General features: G+C 39.2%; 1 protein-coding gene across 8 annotated transcripts in view; it reads left to right on the top strand.

Annotated features, from left to right (window-relative positions):
* The window catches only part of EZH2 (enhancer of zeste 2 polycomb repressive complex 2 subunit), a 54,668-nt gene that overhangs the window by 24,055 nt on the left and 11,760 nt on the right, over window positions 1-18,853 (top strand). For 2 of the 8 annotated variants that reach the window (XM_035316584.1, XM_035316585.1), the window contains exons 2-8: window positions 114-190; window positions 1,090-1,206; window positions 4,885-5,023; window positions 7,573-7,716; window positions 8,271-8,373; window positions 8,904-9,067; window positions 18,153-18,244. In XM_035316584.1, coding sequence (XP_035172475.1) covers window positions 1,171-1,206; window positions 4,885-5,023; window positions 7,573-7,716; window positions 8,271-8,373; window positions 8,904-9,067; window positions 18,153-18,244 — 678 coding nt within the window. In that variant the 5' untranslated portion in view covers window positions 114-190; window positions 1,090-1,170. The remainder of the gene's footprint in view (window positions 1-113; window positions 191-1,089; window positions 1,207-4,884; window positions 5,024-7,572; window positions 7,717-8,270; window positions 8,374-8,903; window positions 9,068-18,152; window positions 18,245-18,853) is intronic. The other 6 variants (XM_035316581.1, XM_035316580.1, XM_035316579.1 and 3 more) reach the window with 4 other exon arrangements.

Below are 18,853 nucleotides of genomic sequence, written 5' to 3' on the forward strand. Positions count from 1 at the left end.
CTAACTTCATTGCCTGCATATTTAAAAATAAAATAGAAAATCTGGCTTGTATCATTCTACTGGGGTACTGTCTCTGTATACTGTTTGTTATATTACTTTGTGTATTTCTTTAGAAATGTGAAGCTCTGTTCATCTTTCCCTTCTGGAAAGGAGAAAGATCTTTTGTCTCCACTTCCTTTTTTCCTTTCAGGTAGCTATGATAGCTGTTCTACATTTTGTTTTACTTAACTCCAAAGCTTCCTTGTACTTTCCCTAGCATTGTATTTTCCTCTCTACTCTTGTCTGTAATGTTTTTTAGGACTTTTTCATACTGCTGTTCAACTACTTGAGAATAGCTGATCTGTATCTGTTGAATTGATGCAAGAATAATCTAGAAGTTGTTTGTATTTCTGTGGCATGTTTATCCTTTGGAGGCTGCATACACGTTAGAATTTTAAAAAAACACAACTCATTGACATGTTCAGAGTTGCATATTAAGATGTTAATTTTTCCTTTGCTCTTTGTAAACAGTGAGCATAATCAAAGATTTGGGTATAGTATAAAGATACACAGACACTAATGAGTAAGCAGGGCAGGAGTTAACAAGACATATGAAGTATCAATTTTCATAAGATGTCTTGCTGTCATTAAAGTAAAATTTTATTTAACATGTATCATACATGATTTCTGCAGTGTATTGATCTAAAGCCAAGGGAATTCTCATCTGCCTCTGTGATGGCTCCAGTAAATACTCTTAAGACCAGTGTAGCAGCAGCAGGTACTAAATCCGTTCTGAGGTACAAAAAATGGTTTATGTGGCAGGCTGAATAGTCTGAATAAAATGCTAAGTATCTAACACAGCCACTTAGTATTATATGGAGGGGAAAAAAAAAACACGTTCTATTGACAAAGGTATTAAAACATAAATAATTCCTGCATCTTTTTTCTTGCTAAATCTGTTCTTATTATGCCATACAAATCTGAAGCATTTCTCAAAGGCAGGTCTAGCGAATTTTGACAAACACCATTTTGTTTGTTGTAGAGTGATTTGTGATTTTTTTTTTTTCCCTGAAATTGCTATGTAAGTGTAACTTCAACCTTTTATTTCAGTGCTCCGTTACCAGTGACATAGATTTTCCAAAACAAGTCATCCCACTAAAGACTCTCAATGCTGTTGCTTCTGTGCCTATAATGTATTCTTGGTCACCCCTTCAGCAGAATTTTATGGTAAGTTTAAAAAAGTGGTACGAGGAGAAATGTATGGTGAAAAGAGAGGGGGTTAGTTTTTGAAATAAAACACTAATAAAAGGTATTACCAATTGCAGACTAAACCTGTGTTCTTAATGGCCCTCAGTATCTCTACAACCTTGCTGTAAAGAAAGCCTTACAGTATTTAATTTCATCATAGAATGGTTTGGGTTGGAAGGAACCTTAAAGATAATCAAATTCCAACCCCTCTACACTTTTCAGTAGATCAGATTTGTTTGGGGCCCCCATTCAACCTGGCCTTGAACACTTCCAGGGATGGGGCATCCATAGCTTCTCTGAGCGATCTGTTCCAGTGTCTCACCACCCTCTGGGTGAAGATTTTCTTCCTCATGTCTAATGTAAATCTCTCCTTTTTTTTCAGTTTAAAACCATTATCCCTTGTTCAATCACTACTCTCTGACAAAGAGCTCCTGTCCAACTTTCTTATGGGTCCCCTTTAGGTACTGGAAGAGAGCCTTCTCAACTTTCAGCCTTTCTTTGTAGGTGAAAGAAGAGGTGCTCCAGCCCTCTGATCATCCTTATGGCTCTCCTCTGGGCTTGTTCTAATAGGTCCATGTCCTTCTCGTGCTGGGGTCCTCAGGGCTGAACATAGTATTCCAGGTGGCATCTCACAGGAACAGAGTAGAGAGGGAGAATCACCTTCCTTCACCTTCTGTCATGCATCTTTTGATGCAGCCCAGGATACAGTTGGCTTTCTGGGCTGGAAGTCCACGTTGCTGGCTCATGTTGAGCTTTTTGTCAACCACCACCCCCAAGTCCTTCTCCCAGGGCTGTTCTCAATCCATTCTCCACCCACCCTGTATTTGTGCTTGGGATTGCCCCAGCCCAGGTGCAGGACCCTGCACTTGGTCTTGTTGAATTTCATCAGGTTTGTACAGGCGTACCTCTTGAGCCTGTCCATAGCATGGATAGCATGGGTGACAGTGTCAAATACTTTGCACAAGTCCAGGTAGATGTCAGTTGCTCATCCCCTGTCCATCAATGCTGTAACCCCATTGTAGAAGGTCATGTTTCCCCTCCTCTGTCACTGGGAACTTCACTGCACTGCCACGACTCCTCAAATAGGATGGACAGTAGCTTAGCAGCTACATCTGCCAGTTCCTTCAGAGCCTTTGGATGCCTCTCATCAGGTCCAATGGGCTTTTGCACTCTTACATTCCTTAGATGGTTTTGAACTTGATATTCTCTTACAGCGGGCAGTTCACAATTCTCTCTGTCCCTGCCTTTGCCTTCTGGGACTTGGACTGTGTGTCTAGAGCTCTTGCAGGTGAAGTCTGAGGCAAAAAAAAAAGTCACTGAGAGCCTCAGCTATCTCCATATTCCAGGTAGCCAGGTCTTATGTTTCCTTCTGGAGAGGGCCTGCAATTTCCCTAGTCTTCCTCTTATCACTGACATACCTATAGAAGTCTTTCTTGTTACCCTTGATGTCTCCGGCCAAATTTAATTCTAAAAGGGCTTTGGCTTTCCTAACCTGATCCCTGGCTGCTCGGACAATGTCTCTGTATCCCTCCTAGGCTACCTGTCCTTGCCTCCGTCTTCTGTAGGACTTCTTTTTCTGCTTGAGTTTGTCCAGGAGCTCCATGTTCATCTATTTAGGCCTCCTGGTGTTTTTGCTTAACTTCCTACTTCCTGTTTGTTGGGATGCATCACTCTAGAGCTTTGCGGAGGTGATCCTTGAAAATTAACCAGCTTTCTTGGATTCTTCTTCCCTTCGGGGTTTTTTTGCATGGCACTCTACCAAGGAGACCCCTGAAGAGGTCAAAGTCTGCTCTCAAAAGGTCCAGGCTAGTGAGCTTGCTGTGTTCCCTCCTCATCTGACATAGTGTGGTGCACCCTCCTTGTTTCCCATGTCTGTCCTTCCTAAAGAGCCTGTATCCTTCAGAGCCATCCCACCACATCCTTGTATTGCTAATGAGGTCATGGCCGTGCAGGCTTACTGGCTGGAGAGGCTGGAATTTCTTTTGCTGCTCTTCAGGTGCTCTTCTGCTGACCCGTGACCCTTCTCCAGGCTCTGGGCATCTATCACTGACACCAACATCAGACTGGGAGAAGCAGGATGGGCTGGGGTTCCCCTTCCCCAGCAACTTTAGTTTAAAGCCCTCTTGGCAAACCTCAGACCAGAGATGCTCTTCCCTGTCTCTGACAGGTGGACCCCATCAGCTCCCAGCAGGCCAGGTTTCTCAAAGCCTGTCCCATGCTCCCCTGGCTGTGGCACCAGTCCTGTAACCATCTGTTAATTTGACAGATTCAACTGGCCCTTTCAAACCACTTCCCTCTGACTGGGAGGACTGATTAAAAAAAACTACCTGTGCTCCTGAGTCTTTCACTGCTGCTCTCAGGGCTCTGTAATCTTGACACTCCTCAGACTGCTCCTGGCTGCATCACTAATGCCCACATGAAACAGTGGATAATGGTAGTTAGTGTCCAAGGCTTGGCAGCCTCTTGGTGACATCCCTGATACGAGCCCCTGGTAAGCAGCAGACTTCTCTCGAGTGGATCGTGTCAGCAGATGGATGCCTCTGTACCTGTCTCTCAGAAGAGAGTCATCTGCTACTATCACCTGTAGCCTTTTCTTAGGTACACTGTATTTAATATGAGAAATATTTTCTGAGGGATGTGACTGTCCTTACATAAGACAGGTGACCAACATACCTGTAGCAGAATAATAATTCTTATGTACTAAAGACATCTCAGTCGTGAAATAGTCTTCCAATGTAATGGTGATCTCATAGCAACTGGAGTTTAGCCTTTTTTTTTCTAATTAGCTTTACTGTATATACAAGTTCTAATGTTAGATTTCTGATAAAGGTGTTTGATTTACTTGAAAAGCATAGCTTATTACAAATCCTTGTCAAAGCATTTTGTATACAATGGCTTTTTCTGAAATGGTTATGATGATAATCACAGCAAAGCAATTTAAACAACCAGCTTTATCAGTATAAGTACAGAGTTCTTCCACACTTTTTCCTACTTGCTTTCAATTTGTCAGTATTCGGGTATTTGCACTGCTGCAGAATGATGATCAGCAGGAAACTTTTCTATTGTTAGAAAAATAGACAATGCAGGCTATTTTGAAATGCTGGAAAACACAGCTGAGTATCAAGGTCTGCAAATTCTACTGATAAAACTTTGGGTTATTAACGTGGTATATCTGGATGTAGACAAAACAAAACTGAGAATGGCATTTGGATTAAATAGTGTGAGGCATATTTCTGTGCTATCTGTTTAGACAACTTGAATTTAGAGTCTTTCTGTATCATGTTTTCTTATCTTTAGTAAAGGAATGAAAGGGTGATTTCTATCACATCTTACTGAGAGAAGCAAGGAAGAGAGAATGAATTTCAGTGCAAGCTTCCCAAAGCTAGGTAGCTTATTGTGCTTCTATAGTAGTTTTGTTGCAACACACTGCTGACCTTAATGTTAGGAGTTAGCGTCAGCATCTTGAGCCTTTCAAGACTAGTGCAAAAAGTTGTTGAATAAATATGAGGGTTTTGTTTTTAGTTAACTGTGAATATGCTAAGTGGTGAAGGTAATTTAACTGCTACTTAAACAGTTGTGGATTATGAAAACAGCAGTACCGATATGGCCAACTGAACATGCAATTTAACAACAATTATGATCAAACAATTTTACTAGGTAGAGGATGAAACTGTTTTACATAACATTCCATATATGGGAGATGAAGTGCTTGACCAGGATGGTACCTTTATTGAAGAGCTTATCAAGAATTATGATGGGAAAGTACATGGAGACAGAGGTGAGCCCAAACACTCAGGTATACTAATCACTTCTTTCTACATAAATAACTTCTGTCAGTTTTATTTATTAAAGCCTGATTACATGATTGTTACAATAGTATCTCTAGAATGCCTGTGCTATGTAAATGTTGGGTATAATAGAAATCCTTCTGCAAATATAATGAATTTCATTTTCATAAGGCTACAAAGTATTAAAGTATGGAGAAATTAAATGCATTTTTTTTTTCCAAAACCATAGTGATTCATCATAATGCCTAAGTGTAACATGGAGAAGTTTTTGGTGTTCAATGTTTCAGGGCTTTTGAATATAATAGTATAACATCCAGATGTGTGTCCTGCTTAGCATAAAGTGGCAGGAGAGGCATGCAAAACTCTGATTATAACAACACTTACAAATTATATTCAGTAGAACAACCTTTTGTGGATTTTGATTTTCTTCCCTTACCTTCAAGGTGTAAATAACTTTTCATTGGTTATCACAAATTAATTGTATCAGAGAGTCGTAGAATGGCTTGGGTTGGAAGGGACCATAGAGATCCATCTAACTCCAACCCCCCTGCTATGGGCAGGGACACCTTCCACTAGACCAGGTTTCTTAAAGCTCCATCCAGTCTGGCCTTAAACACATCCAGGGATGGGGTGAGGATAGTGTCAAATGTTTTGTACAAGTCCGGGTAAATGACATCAGTTGCTCTTTCCCTACCTACTAATGCTTTAACCCTGTTGTAGAAGGTCACTGATTTGCCCTTAGTAAAGCCAAGTTGGCTGTCACCAATCACCACGTTTTCCATGTGTCTTAGCATAGTTCCCAGGAGGATCTGCTTTGTGATCTGTCCAGGCAGAGATGACTGACTGGCCTGTAGTTCCTTGGGTCTTCCTTTTTTCCCTTTTTAAAAATTGGAGTTATTTCCCTTCTTTCAGTCAGTGTATATGTACCTACAGTATGCATATGTATTCACATGTATAGTTTTTTTCTTGAATCAGTAGATCTGCTTGCTCTGTGTATCCACTCAGAATGGCTAATACAAGCCTAATTTTATAGTTGTAAAAGTTTGTCACTATTCTGCTTCCCCTTCACAAAAACATTTGTCCTGTTCTGCTCCCTGCCCACTCTGTCCCAAGCAGAATCATTTCTTTCAGTGCTACTTTTTACATTCCTGTTAATGCAGGAATGACTAAGTAGGAAAACTACATTTCTGATTTCTGAGTACGTTTTTTGTCACTCATGAAAGTTAAGCCTGCAATTCAGTAGTATATGTTACTCAGTCCTACGTCAGTCTTGCTAATGTCCTCAGGATAGATGGTGCCTTTATATTTCTTGAAGATCATCACTGGTTTTTGCCTTTGGATAACTTTACAAATTTACAAATTGTTCACATTCCTGTCAGAGAACTGATTAGGTCAAAATGTTGACATTAATAATAAATATATTATATTACTGATTTAATTTATTATTAAGTGAGTCCCAGCTTTAAAATTAATCTTTCACTGCTTTGAGTCCCACGTTCATGATGGCAATTATTCAGGTCCTTCGTACCTGTATATAAAAAGTCAAGAGTGCTTTTTATTTTTCCAGTAACTATTTTTTTTGTGTGGCTATAATGAAATTTAAATGCTATAGAAATCTGTAATCCAGAGGTGTTTTTATTTATTTATTTATATAGAGAGAGCCATAATTATAAAATAGTTTTGTAGTTGCACTTTTGGGAGAGAAATTCTTATTAATCTATGTGGGTATGTTGAGAGTTCTGTTTAAAACATCCAGATACCTGCCTCTTTCCATTATCTGCATATTAATAAATCTATGAGCTTCCTTCAAGTTACAATGTGACATCCACCCCAGTTCAAGTTCAGAAGTAGGGTGAAAGCACTACAGTTGCCACATGGTTCAGTTACTTTTTGAGAAGTAACAGCAGTATGTCAATGTTAACTACGGCTTTCCTCTCTGCAAAAAATGCCTTTTTGTCCATCTGTGCTGCCCTGTGAGTTTCACAGCAGAATCTGAGCTAAAAAGATATACAACATTGTATCCTTGAGTTTTCTTGTGAAATTGATGTTTATATTTCCTTGACGGTAACATCTACAGTAGTGGAAATAGATGCTAAAACTATCAGCCAAAAGTCTCTCTGGGGTTTCCCTATCTAAGGATAGTTTCATAATCTGTTTGCATGCATTGTCTGTCTTTGCATGCATAAGGCTGGCTTAACCCAACCACACTAGAATTGGGATTCTGGTATAAAATCTTTTAATCTAGCCAGTAACTTGACTCTTTAAAAATATATATCTATCAAGGAAGAGAGATTTATTCTTGTTTACTGGTATGAAGAATGGGGAGTTGAAAAGAATTTTCAAAAATATTTCTCCCCATCCTGGTTCTCAGGTTAAAAAATAAATTCCAAAGTATTTTTAATTCTTCTGATTTCATACATTGAAACAAAGAAGAAAAAATGCAAATTTGTTTTTCATAAATTACAGCTTTTGCCATAATTCAAGTGTAGGGAGGATTAAAAATATTTCATATATGCCATGTGCTTTTCTGTTCACTCCCAATTTTGCTGAATTTCAGAATGTGGATTTATCAATGATGAAATATTTGTTGAGCTGGTCAATGCACTTGGTCAATATAGTGATGATGAAGATGATGATGATGGAGATGACAATCCTGATGAAAGAGATGACAAGCAAAAAGATCGGGAAGGTAACAGGATGGGTATGTCTGTCTGCAGACTTTAAAATTTAAGACCAAAAAAACCTTTTCTTTAATCACTTGGTAAATTTGTTCAAACCCTTCAACTTAATAGTTTTCAGATCTAAAGTAACATCATTTTCTTCATCATTTCCTTTGCCATTTAGTTCAAGAAATTTATAGAGAATACTACAAAAAATGCTTTTGTCAGCTTTTGTTTCTCTCCAAATTGAGACAATCAAATGCTCAAAAATCAGTTGGGAATCTGTCTAATAAATGCTTTGGTAAGCCTCAGAAAATGAAATAATATTATTTTTAAGTAGACAGTTCTGAATTGCCATCTCCATCTGCTGGTGAAATAATGTCTTCTCAAAATTTTATTAGTACAATTCTGTCAGCAGGAAAGATCACTTTAAGGAGTTTAATTTAAATTCTCAGTAATTTAGAAATAAAAACCTTTGTTTCTTTTTTTATTAGGATTTTGGTGAAGTCCCTCTTTGAACACCTCCTTGAAGTAGCGAAGTAGCACAAATATAATCTTTGTTTGTTTGTTTTCCAATATTTTGCTTCTTTGACAGAGAAAGAAAGTCATCCACCTCGGAGGTTTCCTTCTGACAAGATATTTGAAGCCATTTCTTCAATGTTTCCAGACAAGGGTACAGCAGAGGAACTGAAAGAGAAGTAAGAAACTATTTCTTAGTATATATTGCTGTGTTGAATTATGAAACAAATATTCCTTGACTTCATTAAGTATTTGTTGATAAGGAATGGTCCCCAGGTTCTGTGGCTGTTGTATAACTAGTCAAAGTGATATTTGAAGGTAATAGGCTGTTCTCTCCAATTGAGTCAAAAAACAGAGCTTTATTAGCTTTCGTTTCAAACTATTGAAAAGTGGGTGCTTGTGTGTGCTTAATGCCATTTTCTTGAAGTGGTAAAATAAAAGCTGTTTAAAAAAAAGCCACCTTTTTGGTGTTAGTGAGTAATATATACGAAGAGGTGAGTTCTGAAGTAAATGCATGCATTCCTAGCAATTTTATACTTATGTTAATGAGTATATAACTAACTTGTCATATTACTTGCTGATGAACCTTTCTAGCTGACACATTACCTACAATTTTTTGTAAAAATGTTGTCACTGAAAACAGAGTGGTACTTGTAAAAAATTGTTTTTCATTGTACTGGATAAGTAACTTGTATTTCTTTCTCCTAAGATACAAAGAACTCACTGAGCAGCAGCTTCCAGGAGCTCTTCCTCCTGAATGCACACCAAACATTGATGGACCAAATGCTAAATCTGTTCAGAGGGAGCAAAGCCTACACTCTTTTCACACACTCTTCTGTAGGCGCTGTTTTAAATACGATTGCTTCTTGCATCGTAAGTACAATTGTATTGTGCTTGCATCTCTTGTTGTATCTATCTCTTGCTCTTTGCAAGTCAGAAAACTTAACGTAAGATGCAATACAGAAGGAAGTAAAGAGAAATGAAAGCATTATTATCATTAAAGTTTACAGAAGTAATTTGTCCATGTTGACGCTATTTTGTAGGGAAAACTATACCTCAGAAAATTGAATGCACCTGTTTGGGGTTTGTTATGCTTTTTGCATTTAGGAATGCTTGTAGAATTGCAGGCTTAGACCAGCCTGTGATGTTATTTCTCTTTATATGGTCTTCAGGAGAACTACCCTTTTTCCTACTACTATTTCTGTGTTACAACTTTGTGGTTTGTGCAGAGAAACTGAGACTGGAATATGATTCTGTATAAAAATATCTGGTTATTGAATAGACTTGCTTTGTCTTCCAGGAGGTAGAATGAATATCCATTCACAAACAGTTTTATCTTTCATTCTCTCAGGTCACTTTCACCTACCTCATGATTTGAAAAAGAATAGTTTCAGACAGGTGAATTTTAGTAACTGATATCCTTTCTACTGAACTCCTTTTGTGTTGACCCACGCTTTTGGGGAATTCAAAAAGAGTTAGCAATGACTTTAGTTTCCATTTGCAAAATACAAAGTATAGGAGAAATTCGGAACTACTAATTGAGACAATTATTTCTCTGAGAATTGAGTCAAAGGTAAAGGGGAACCCAATGGTCAAATACGAAGTGGTTTGGACCTTAAATACTATGATGCCCTTTATTTCAAATACTTTGTCTCTTTTGACTTAACTGCTCATACGTACATTAGACTGCAAGCATAAATGCATATTCATTTTTAAATCTTCATGCTTTGTCAGCAGCTCCTCATCCAGCATGCATGCATTCTGCCTGTATTTGTACTTCATCCAGAAGTCTTTATACCGTGCTGGTGCTTTTTAGTATCTTTTAGTTGCCTCTTAGTTTGAGGAGGAAATGGCATTGTTCTTACATGGGGAGGGCTGGGGAGACTTCTAGTTCCATCAACATTTGTGGCTTTTGGAGTTAGGTCAGTTAGTTTCACTTTCTCCTTGTATTCTTTTGGCAGGTCTTGCTTGAAAATACAAGCAGAGAAGCTCTTACCTCTCAGTGTTTAAGAAAATAAGTTTCTGGAGATATAGCTGCTGTCTTGTCCAGCCAGCTTCAACATTGTGCATCCTGTGAAGCTATAGGTACTATTTAAAAGTGCCTTAGTTGCCTGAATGACTCATTTCAAGAAGTGTTCTACATGCAGCTGTAGTCTGTAGGACAGGGAAGTGAAGCTGTATGCTACCTCCTGGTAAATATATTAGTCTGGAATTTCTTTTAAGGAGATTTGACACTGTCAGTAGTCTCAGGGAGTTTGAATGCCAGTGTAGTTTTCCTTTTCCAAAAGCATTTTGGTTTTTAAGTCAACAAGAAAGCATTGTACAGACACTTTGAGAACAAACTTTTTACAGTAGTGCCATAAAAGATTTTAGGTATTTCTACAGCAGTGGTTTTTTGCCATTTTTCTCAGTATCTTTTATAAACTCGGCAGTTTTCAACCGAAGTTATGGGCTCCTTTAAGAATATGCATATACTCAATTATTAACACAGTTCATGTAGTTCTGCCTTTATATAGATATGCCTTTCATAGTCATTTTTGCAGAATGTTAGAAGTAGAACTGAACAAATGTAAGTCTATGGGCCCTTCTGGGATACACCTGTGAATGCTGAGTGAGCTGGCAAATATTGTAAGGCTACTCTCAATAACCTTTGATCAGTTGTGGCAACTCGGAGAAGTACTCAGAGACTGGAGGAAAAAACGTGTCACTCCTATTTCCAAGAACTGCTAGAAGGGAGGACCCAGGGAACTGACCCAGATAAGATTCACCTTGATCCCTGAAAAGATGATGAAACAGCTAATCCTGGCAAGTATTTTCAGGCACATAAAGGACAAGACATCTTGGGAGTTGTCAGCATGGATTCACCAAGAAGTCATTGTGCTTGATCAACCTGATAAGCCTCTATGCTAAAATCCACCTTGTAGGTGATGGGAGAGCAGTGGGTATTGTCTTTCTGGACTCCAGTAAGGCCTCTGACACTGTCCCCCATAAGAGAAGCCTTTGAAGTATGGGTTGGATGAGCAGACAGTGAGGTGGATTGAAAAATGTCTGAATGGTGTGACCCAGAGGGTAGTAGTCAGTGGTGCAAAATCTGGTTGGAGGCCATTAAAGAGCAAAGTACCCCAGGGGTCAATACTGGGTCCAGTCCTGTTTAACGCCTTTGTAGATGATTGCAACAATGGGGTAGAGTGTACTCTCAGTAAATTCACAGACAACACAACTGGGGGGAGTGGTTGACCCATGCATCCATCCAGAAGGACCTTATAGGCTTTGCAGGAGAGGTGGACTAACAGGTGTGCTTCAACAAGAAATGCAAAGTCCTGCATCCAGTGAGGAACAAACCCATGCATCAATATTTGCTGGGGGGCATCCAGCCGGAATGCAGCTTTATAGAAAAGGCCCTGGGGGTCCTGGCAGATACCAATTTGAACATGAGCCAGCAATGTGCCTTTGCTAATGCCAATGGTCTCCTGGGCTGCATTAAGCAAAGTGTTGCCAGCAGGTTGAGGGAGGTGATCCTTCCCCTCTACTCACCCTTGGTGAGACCACACCTGGAGTGACATGTCCAGTTCTGGGTTCCTAGTACAAGAGAAACATGGGCATACTTCAGAGAGTGTTGTGGATAATTTCCTGGTCCAGGTGTTAGATAAACCAACCAGAGGAGAAGTCTTACTGGACCGGGTGCTTACCAATGTAGATGAACTCATTAGAAAGGTCAAGATTGGAGGCAGTCTGGGCTGCAGTGACCATGCCCTGGTTGAGTTTGTGTTCTCAAGGTATATGGGCCTGGCAAAAAGCAAAGTCAGGACCCTGAACTTCTGAAGAGCAAACTTGCAGTTGTTTAAAGACCTAGTGGGTGAGATCCCCCTGGAACTGTCCTTAGGGACAAAGGAGCTGAACAGAGCTGGCAACACTCTAAGGATGCTTTTCTTAGAGTGAAAGAGCTTCCCATCCTTTTCTGTCCCCATGTATAAGAAAGGAAGAAGGGAAAGCAGGAAATGGGCATGGCTCAGCAAGGATCTGCTGGTCAAACAGTCGTGAGAAGGAAATGCACAGGCAGTGGAAGCAGGGACATGTAGTCTGGATGTACTGGGATGCAGTCCGGATATACAGGGATGGGATTAAGAAAGCCAAGGCACAGATAGAACTGATCTTGGCAAGGGGTGCAAAGACTAGCAAGAAAAGATTCCATAGGCACGTTGGTCACAAAAGAAAGGCCAAGGAGGGTTTATTTCCTCTGGTAAATGAGAAGGGAGAACTGGTAATAAAATAAGAGACAAGGAGGAGGCTGAGGTACTCAACTTTGCCTCAGAATTCACTGTCAGTCAGGTTTCCTGCATCTCCTGAGTCCCTGGTGATGGCTGGTTGAGCAAAATCCCTCCCACTGGAAGTATAGAGCAGGTTTGAGACTACCTGATGAGACTGAACAGATAAAAGTCTATGGGGCCTGATGACATGCATCCCAGGGTTGTGAGGGAAGTGGCTGATATAGTAGCCAAGCTTCTCTCCATCATATTTGAGAAGTCCTGGCAGTTAAGTGAAGTCTCCCGTGACTGGAAAAAGGAAAACGATACCTCTTTTTTTAAAAAGGGTCAAAAGGAGGACCTGGGGAGCTACAGGCTGGTGAGCCTCACCTCTGTGCCTGGCAAGATCATGGAACAGATCCTCATGGAAGCAATGTCAAGGCACGTGCAAGACGAGGTGATCAGGGACACCCAGCATGGTTTCACCAGTGGCAAATCGTGCCTGACCAATCTGGTGGCCGCCTGTGATGGAGTGACTGCATCAGTTGACAAGGGAAGATCAACCAATGGCATCTACCTGGACTTCTGTAAGGCCTTTGACACGGTAACATATGACATCGTAATCTCCAGTTTGGAGAGACATGGATTTGATGGGTGGACCTTTCAGTGGATAAGGAATTGTCTTGAAGGTCACACCCAGAGAGCAGACTCTCTATGTCCCTTGGACATAGAGTCAATGTCTCTACGTCCAAGTGGAGGCTGGTGATGAGTGGTGTCCTTCAGGAGTTTGTCTTGGGACTAGTACTATTTAATATCTTTACCAATGACATAGACAGTGGGATCGAGTGCACCCTCAGCAAGTTTACAGTTGACACCAAGCTGAGTGTTGCAGTCGATACAACAGAAGGAAAGGATGTCATCCAAATGGACCTGGACAAGCTTGAGAAGTGGACCCATACAAACTTAATGAGATTCAACAAGTGCAAGGTGCTGCACCTGGGTCAGGACAATCCCAGACTTGAGGACAGACTGGGAGAAGAACTCATTGAGAGCAGCCCTTAAGAGAAGGACTTGGGGGTTCTGGTGGACAAAAGGCTCTGCATGAGCCAGCAGAGCGTTACAACACAGAAAGCGAACTGCATCCTGGGCTGCATCAAAAGAGGAGTGGTCAGCATGTAGAGAGAGGTGATTGTTGCTGTTCCCCGCTGCTCTGCCCTTGTGAGGCCCCACCTGGAGTACTGCGTCCAGATCTGAGGCCCCCAGCTCAAGGAAGATGTGGAGCTGTTAGTGTGGGTTCAGAGGAGGGACATGAAGATGATCAGGGGGCTGGGGCACCTCTCATGAAGAAAGGCTGAGAGAGCTGGGCATGTTCTGCCTGGAGAAGAGAAGGCTCTGGGGTGACCCCATTGCAGCTTTTCAGCACTTAAAGGGGGCTTATAAAGCAGCATTTTGCTCAATCAGATAATGATAGGACAAGGGTGAATGGTTTTAAACTGAAAGAGGGGAGATTTCTATTATAGGTTATGAAGGAATTCTTCACTGAGAGGGTGGTGAGGGCACTGGCACAGGTTGCCCAGAGAGGTTGTGCATGCCCCATCCCCGGAGGTGTTTGTGGCTAGGCTGAATGAGGCCTTGGGCAGCCTGATCTAGTGGACGGATCTTTTAAGGTCCCTTCCAACCCAAGCTATTCTACGATGAACTTAAATTTCTTCAGATTTTTAGGGCCTTAACAGAAGGAAGAATGTTTTCAATGCGGAAGCATACAAAACACAACTATGTGTCAAGACAGAGTGTGAAGTTACCTGTAACGATTATGCTTTTCATGACAGCTCATGCAGCATGTTCATTGTTGCTTACCTTTTTTTAAAAAATAAAAATAAAAAAATCTAGTTGATCATTGCAAAGAGACCTTTTGAAACTGTGCTTGCTATGCAGTAAACCATACTGGATAGTGGTGTAGTAAACTGATGCTTTAGTCACCATTCCCTGAAGACATAATCCAAATCCCACCTCTACAATGATTGGTCACTGCTTTGAATGCATTGCTTCCGTCTGCTTTTTTCTGTAGTGACAGCAAAGGAAGAGGATTTATTTTTTTTCCTCCTGTGTCCGTATGTGACTAGAGCTAGGAATTTGTCTGTTAAGAACTGAGAAAATTCACTTCTATGACCTCTTCACTTTCTGTGAAGTTCTAAGACTGTTACTCTAAATGCACTGGATTCACTCCTGGGATCTAATTTGTAAGTAGAAATCTCTGGAGAAGGCATAGAAAATTAAAAAATAAAAAGTACATGAATTCTATTAGTTCTGTTTTTGATCTTATAACTCCCATTCTTAGAGTCTGTTTTTGTTAACTTTATCCTTAATTTATATAGTTTCAGATCTTCATTGTAGAAAGTTTGAGTTAAATATTGGAAAATTTATCATTAGATTTCTAATATGTCAAGTCCCCTTGATGAGCTGGCAATCCCTTTATGTGCAGGTGATGACATTACTGAAAAAAACTTGTGTACCGACTTCATTTGCTGGCAGCAAGGAATTATGCCTAAGTGTCTGGACTAACACAGAATTTAGAAGAAGGAAAAATATCAGGTAGGGAGAATTTCCCAAATAGCTTGACTGTGAAGCAAATGTACATTTCAGGTTAAGCTATTGCCTGTGTGGCTTTCATTAAAAAGTTGAGAATTGAGCCCATTGGGGATCACAAAGATGGAAAACATTCATAGTGGAACATTTTTAGAATTAATTTAAGGAAATTATTAAAGAAATTGAGTTTAGTTATTGAGAAAATTCTACAAAGTCATCTGTTTTGAAACAAATGTTGGCAACATTCAGAATACAGCTATAAAAAGTTTTGTATCTTGCCTTGGTCCTTTCTTTTGTAACAAGTCTCACAAATACCTTGCATTAATTGTGGTAGATTCTGGTTATAGTGGTCAGTACTATATGGTGTTGTGCGTTTTGAAAATAGCAGAATACAAGATACAATTCAAAGATTAATTTTAAGCTATGGCATATTTTTGGTCTGGTTGGTTTAAAAAGGCTAAGGATTTGATTCACTGCATTTCAAATGAGAAGGATTTCTTTATCTAGTGGAAAAGAAAATTTTAGTAAGTAAGCACTTGTTTTAAATTTTAATGAATAAGCACTTCTTTTAACTTGTTTTATGACCTCACAAACTTGGAAGAGAAATACTTGTATTGCCAAGTGGCATAAGTAAAAAATAGTTTTGATTTCTGTATGTTGCAGCAGTCTGACATGGATCATGGCTAGCAAATATTTTACTGTTCTTTTGCATTGTTGCAAAATCATTTTCCTTGAGGTGTGAAGAGAGAGTAAAACAGTCAAGCTTGAATGAATAAAATGGTATACGATGCAGATTTAAAGATACATTATTGAAAAATGTGCCTTTTCTACTTTTTGTTGAGAGGCTCCTATCATCTCATTTCTCAAAAGCTGGAAAAGGGTGCAATAACTTGGCATTAAATTGTATGGTTTCTTATTTAAATTATTTTAACTACAGAACATGAACACTTCAAGGATATATGAAACATGAGAAGTGACATGCTACTTAAAAGGTTTTAACTGAAATGTGGGGGAAGAGAGGAAGAAATGCTAATAGCAGCAATGTGCATAAATTGCATCCATATACTTGTGTGTAAATCATTTTTACGTATCTATGTGTCAGAAAGTGGTAAACTGAAGCTTTTTTATTCTTCTAAATTTATATCTGTGGAGAAAAAGATGCAATATTTAATTAGTGAAATATTTGTATACTTTTATACTTTTTTAAGCCTAGCTTTGCGAAAATGTATTGCTTCCCTGAAATCCTTACGTACTCTTGTCATTAACACAGGCATAAAATTACAGAATTTACAATGAAATGTTTACCACATCGTCCCTCATGGGAGAGGGGAGCATGCAATGATGGTTTTAAGATGGAGTGATTCCTCCATAGGAGCTTCCTGAAGAAGCACTCATTAACACTAGCTCACCTTCCCTGTGGGTGCCAAATCAAGTGTTTATGAAGCTATGTTGCAAACCAGATCACTGAAACATGATTTCCTTTTAAAAATCTTCTGTGAAGACATATGTGAGCTCTGTCCGTAACAGTTGACAGATATTCTTCTGTAACAGGGGAATAACTGCATTTAAAATGTTCAATCTTGAAGGCATAGTGGATTATTATAAAGAGAAGCCTCATGTAGAATCTGGAAATTAGTAGGAAAAGCTATGGTGGTGATCTGTTAAAGAAAGATGTGAGTTTTCTTAATACAGAAGAGCCCTTCTTATGGATTAGTATTGGTGAGGGGGAGAGATGTGTTCTTTCAGTTTCTACAGTAGCACTCTTTATTCACCAAGTGATGAAAAACTTAACTGTGACTTACAGTTGCTTAACTGTAACTGTGGTAAGACTGCAGCATAAGTTCTTCTGCAGTGCTTGGGAATCAGTATTTTCAAACAGGAGTCTCTTGGAGCATTATGAAACAGGAAAGCTGGAACTGAGCCCTATATGTTTTTTAAACTTGAGTACATTCTCCTTTTTTGTTCCTTGAAGTTGTGTATGTCATTGTTACCACATTTAGGGGAAAAAGCTATTTCCTGTATTAAGCTATTTATGTGTATTAAAAGAAACAAAAAAATCTTTGAGGATAAAGTTTTGTTTTTTTTTGTTTTGTTTTGTTTTTTAAGAAACTTGCAGAAAACTAAGGAGATACTGTTTTTGAGAAGCCCCTAATACAATGTAACAATGGAGATACAACAACTTGGGAACTTAAGTATGTGAGTCTGGCTACAGGTTTCCCAGACTTCACTTAAGTAGGGGATACTGAAGAGTTCCTGATGCTTCCAATGAAAACAGGAAAATTGGTCTCTCTGGAAACATTCTGTTGGGAAGCTGTTGTTAAGTGAGGGAAGAGCTGGTAGAGATGAGCTCTAGCGAAGGAATGGCTAGGGAACTTTGGGAACTTTCTTATCCTGTTGTAAAGGTGGTAATGTGGTATCTGCAGGGTACCCAGTTTGGCTTCATTCTGGGTCACCATTCTGCAACTTGAGTGCTCTACAGATGCCATCAGGATACAAGAAGAAATAGTTCTCTGCAAGTTGCAGACTTCACTGTGGCTGTTCTGATCTGTATTGACTGTGTTCTGATAACACATTTTTACCTTGCAGCTAGGTTAGAGGAACTGGACTCTTACTGCCTGTTGGCTTAGTTGTGGTGATAGTAACTACTAGAGTAAAAATGCTTTTAAGTCCTTCTCACTAACCAGAATGAAAAGTGGGTCTGTCACATTTGTAAAGTGTGTGGCTTTTTTTTTGACAAGATAGAAATGGAAAATGTGGTTCTTACAGCCTGAGAGATGAACACTTAATAGGAGAAACCCTGAATAATTCTGTTTAACTTGGTAATCAAGTTTGTTCTGTTTGTTGGGAAGGGAGATAGAACAAGTCTTACTTGACGCGTGAAACAAATGTGGTGATTGCCTTCACTGATATAAACAGGCATATGCAAAACTTACCCATCTGCTTTCCATGTGTAATTAAGTGGTAAGTCAAATGTCAGTAGATGGAGTATATTTTGTTTTTCTAGTTTTTATCATTTTTATGCTTCTTTTGGTGAAGTCTCAGTAAACCTTGTGTTTTGAATATTGTTTGAAGTTAGTTACCTAATGCATTTTTTTAAGATTTAAAAATGTTATTTTGTGATTCAACAGCATTCCATGCAACTCCTAATACTTACAAAAGAAAGAATACAGAAACAGCATTAGATAATAAGCCTTGTGGACCGCACTGTTATCAACATCTGGTAAGATTTCAAATAAACTGTAAGAATTCACTAAAACAGAAATACTTGTAAAACACCAAGCTGCAGGTAGTGTTAGGACGTGCTAGGTATACAGACATGCCTATATTTGTGGGCCACTTAGAGTCGAATCTGTTGTCTTCAGTTTTGTGAAAGGAGAATGTTAATCACCAAATGAAAGTCTGAGTAAGAATAACTTTTAACTCTATTAGATGTAGTCTGACAGTTATAGGGAAGAAAGATCGTTACCTCCTAATGACACATTGTTGCCATTGTGTCTAACTTAGTTTAAGAACTGGGTGTTACAGACAGCTCTCATAAGTTACATATCAACTAAAAATTGTACAGGTTTAGTTTACTGAAGGGCAGTTATATCCAGCATTTGTGTTTTTAAGAAACAACGTGATAGAAATTAAGGGGAAAGTGTTAGTAATATAATTTCAAATTTCTCTCATACTTGCTCTAATTTTTTTAATGTGAGAAACTACATATCTAATTTTCCAATCTGAAAACATACTATTGTCATATCCCTTCTCACTGGAAGGGAAATTGCCACTGATTGTATTTTGAAAAATGCAGAATATGTATTGTTTAGGCAAGAAAAGTTCTTGT

The sequence above is a fragment of the Oxyura jamaicensis genome, chromosome 2, assembly GCF_011077185.1.
Source record: "Oxyura jamaicensis isolate SHBP4307 breed ruddy duck chromosome 2, BPBGC_Ojam_1.0, whole genome shotgun sequence".
In the NCBI taxonomy this organism is placed as follows: domain Eukaryota; kingdom Metazoa; phylum Chordata; class Aves; order Anseriformes; family Anatidae; genus Oxyura; species Oxyura jamaicensis.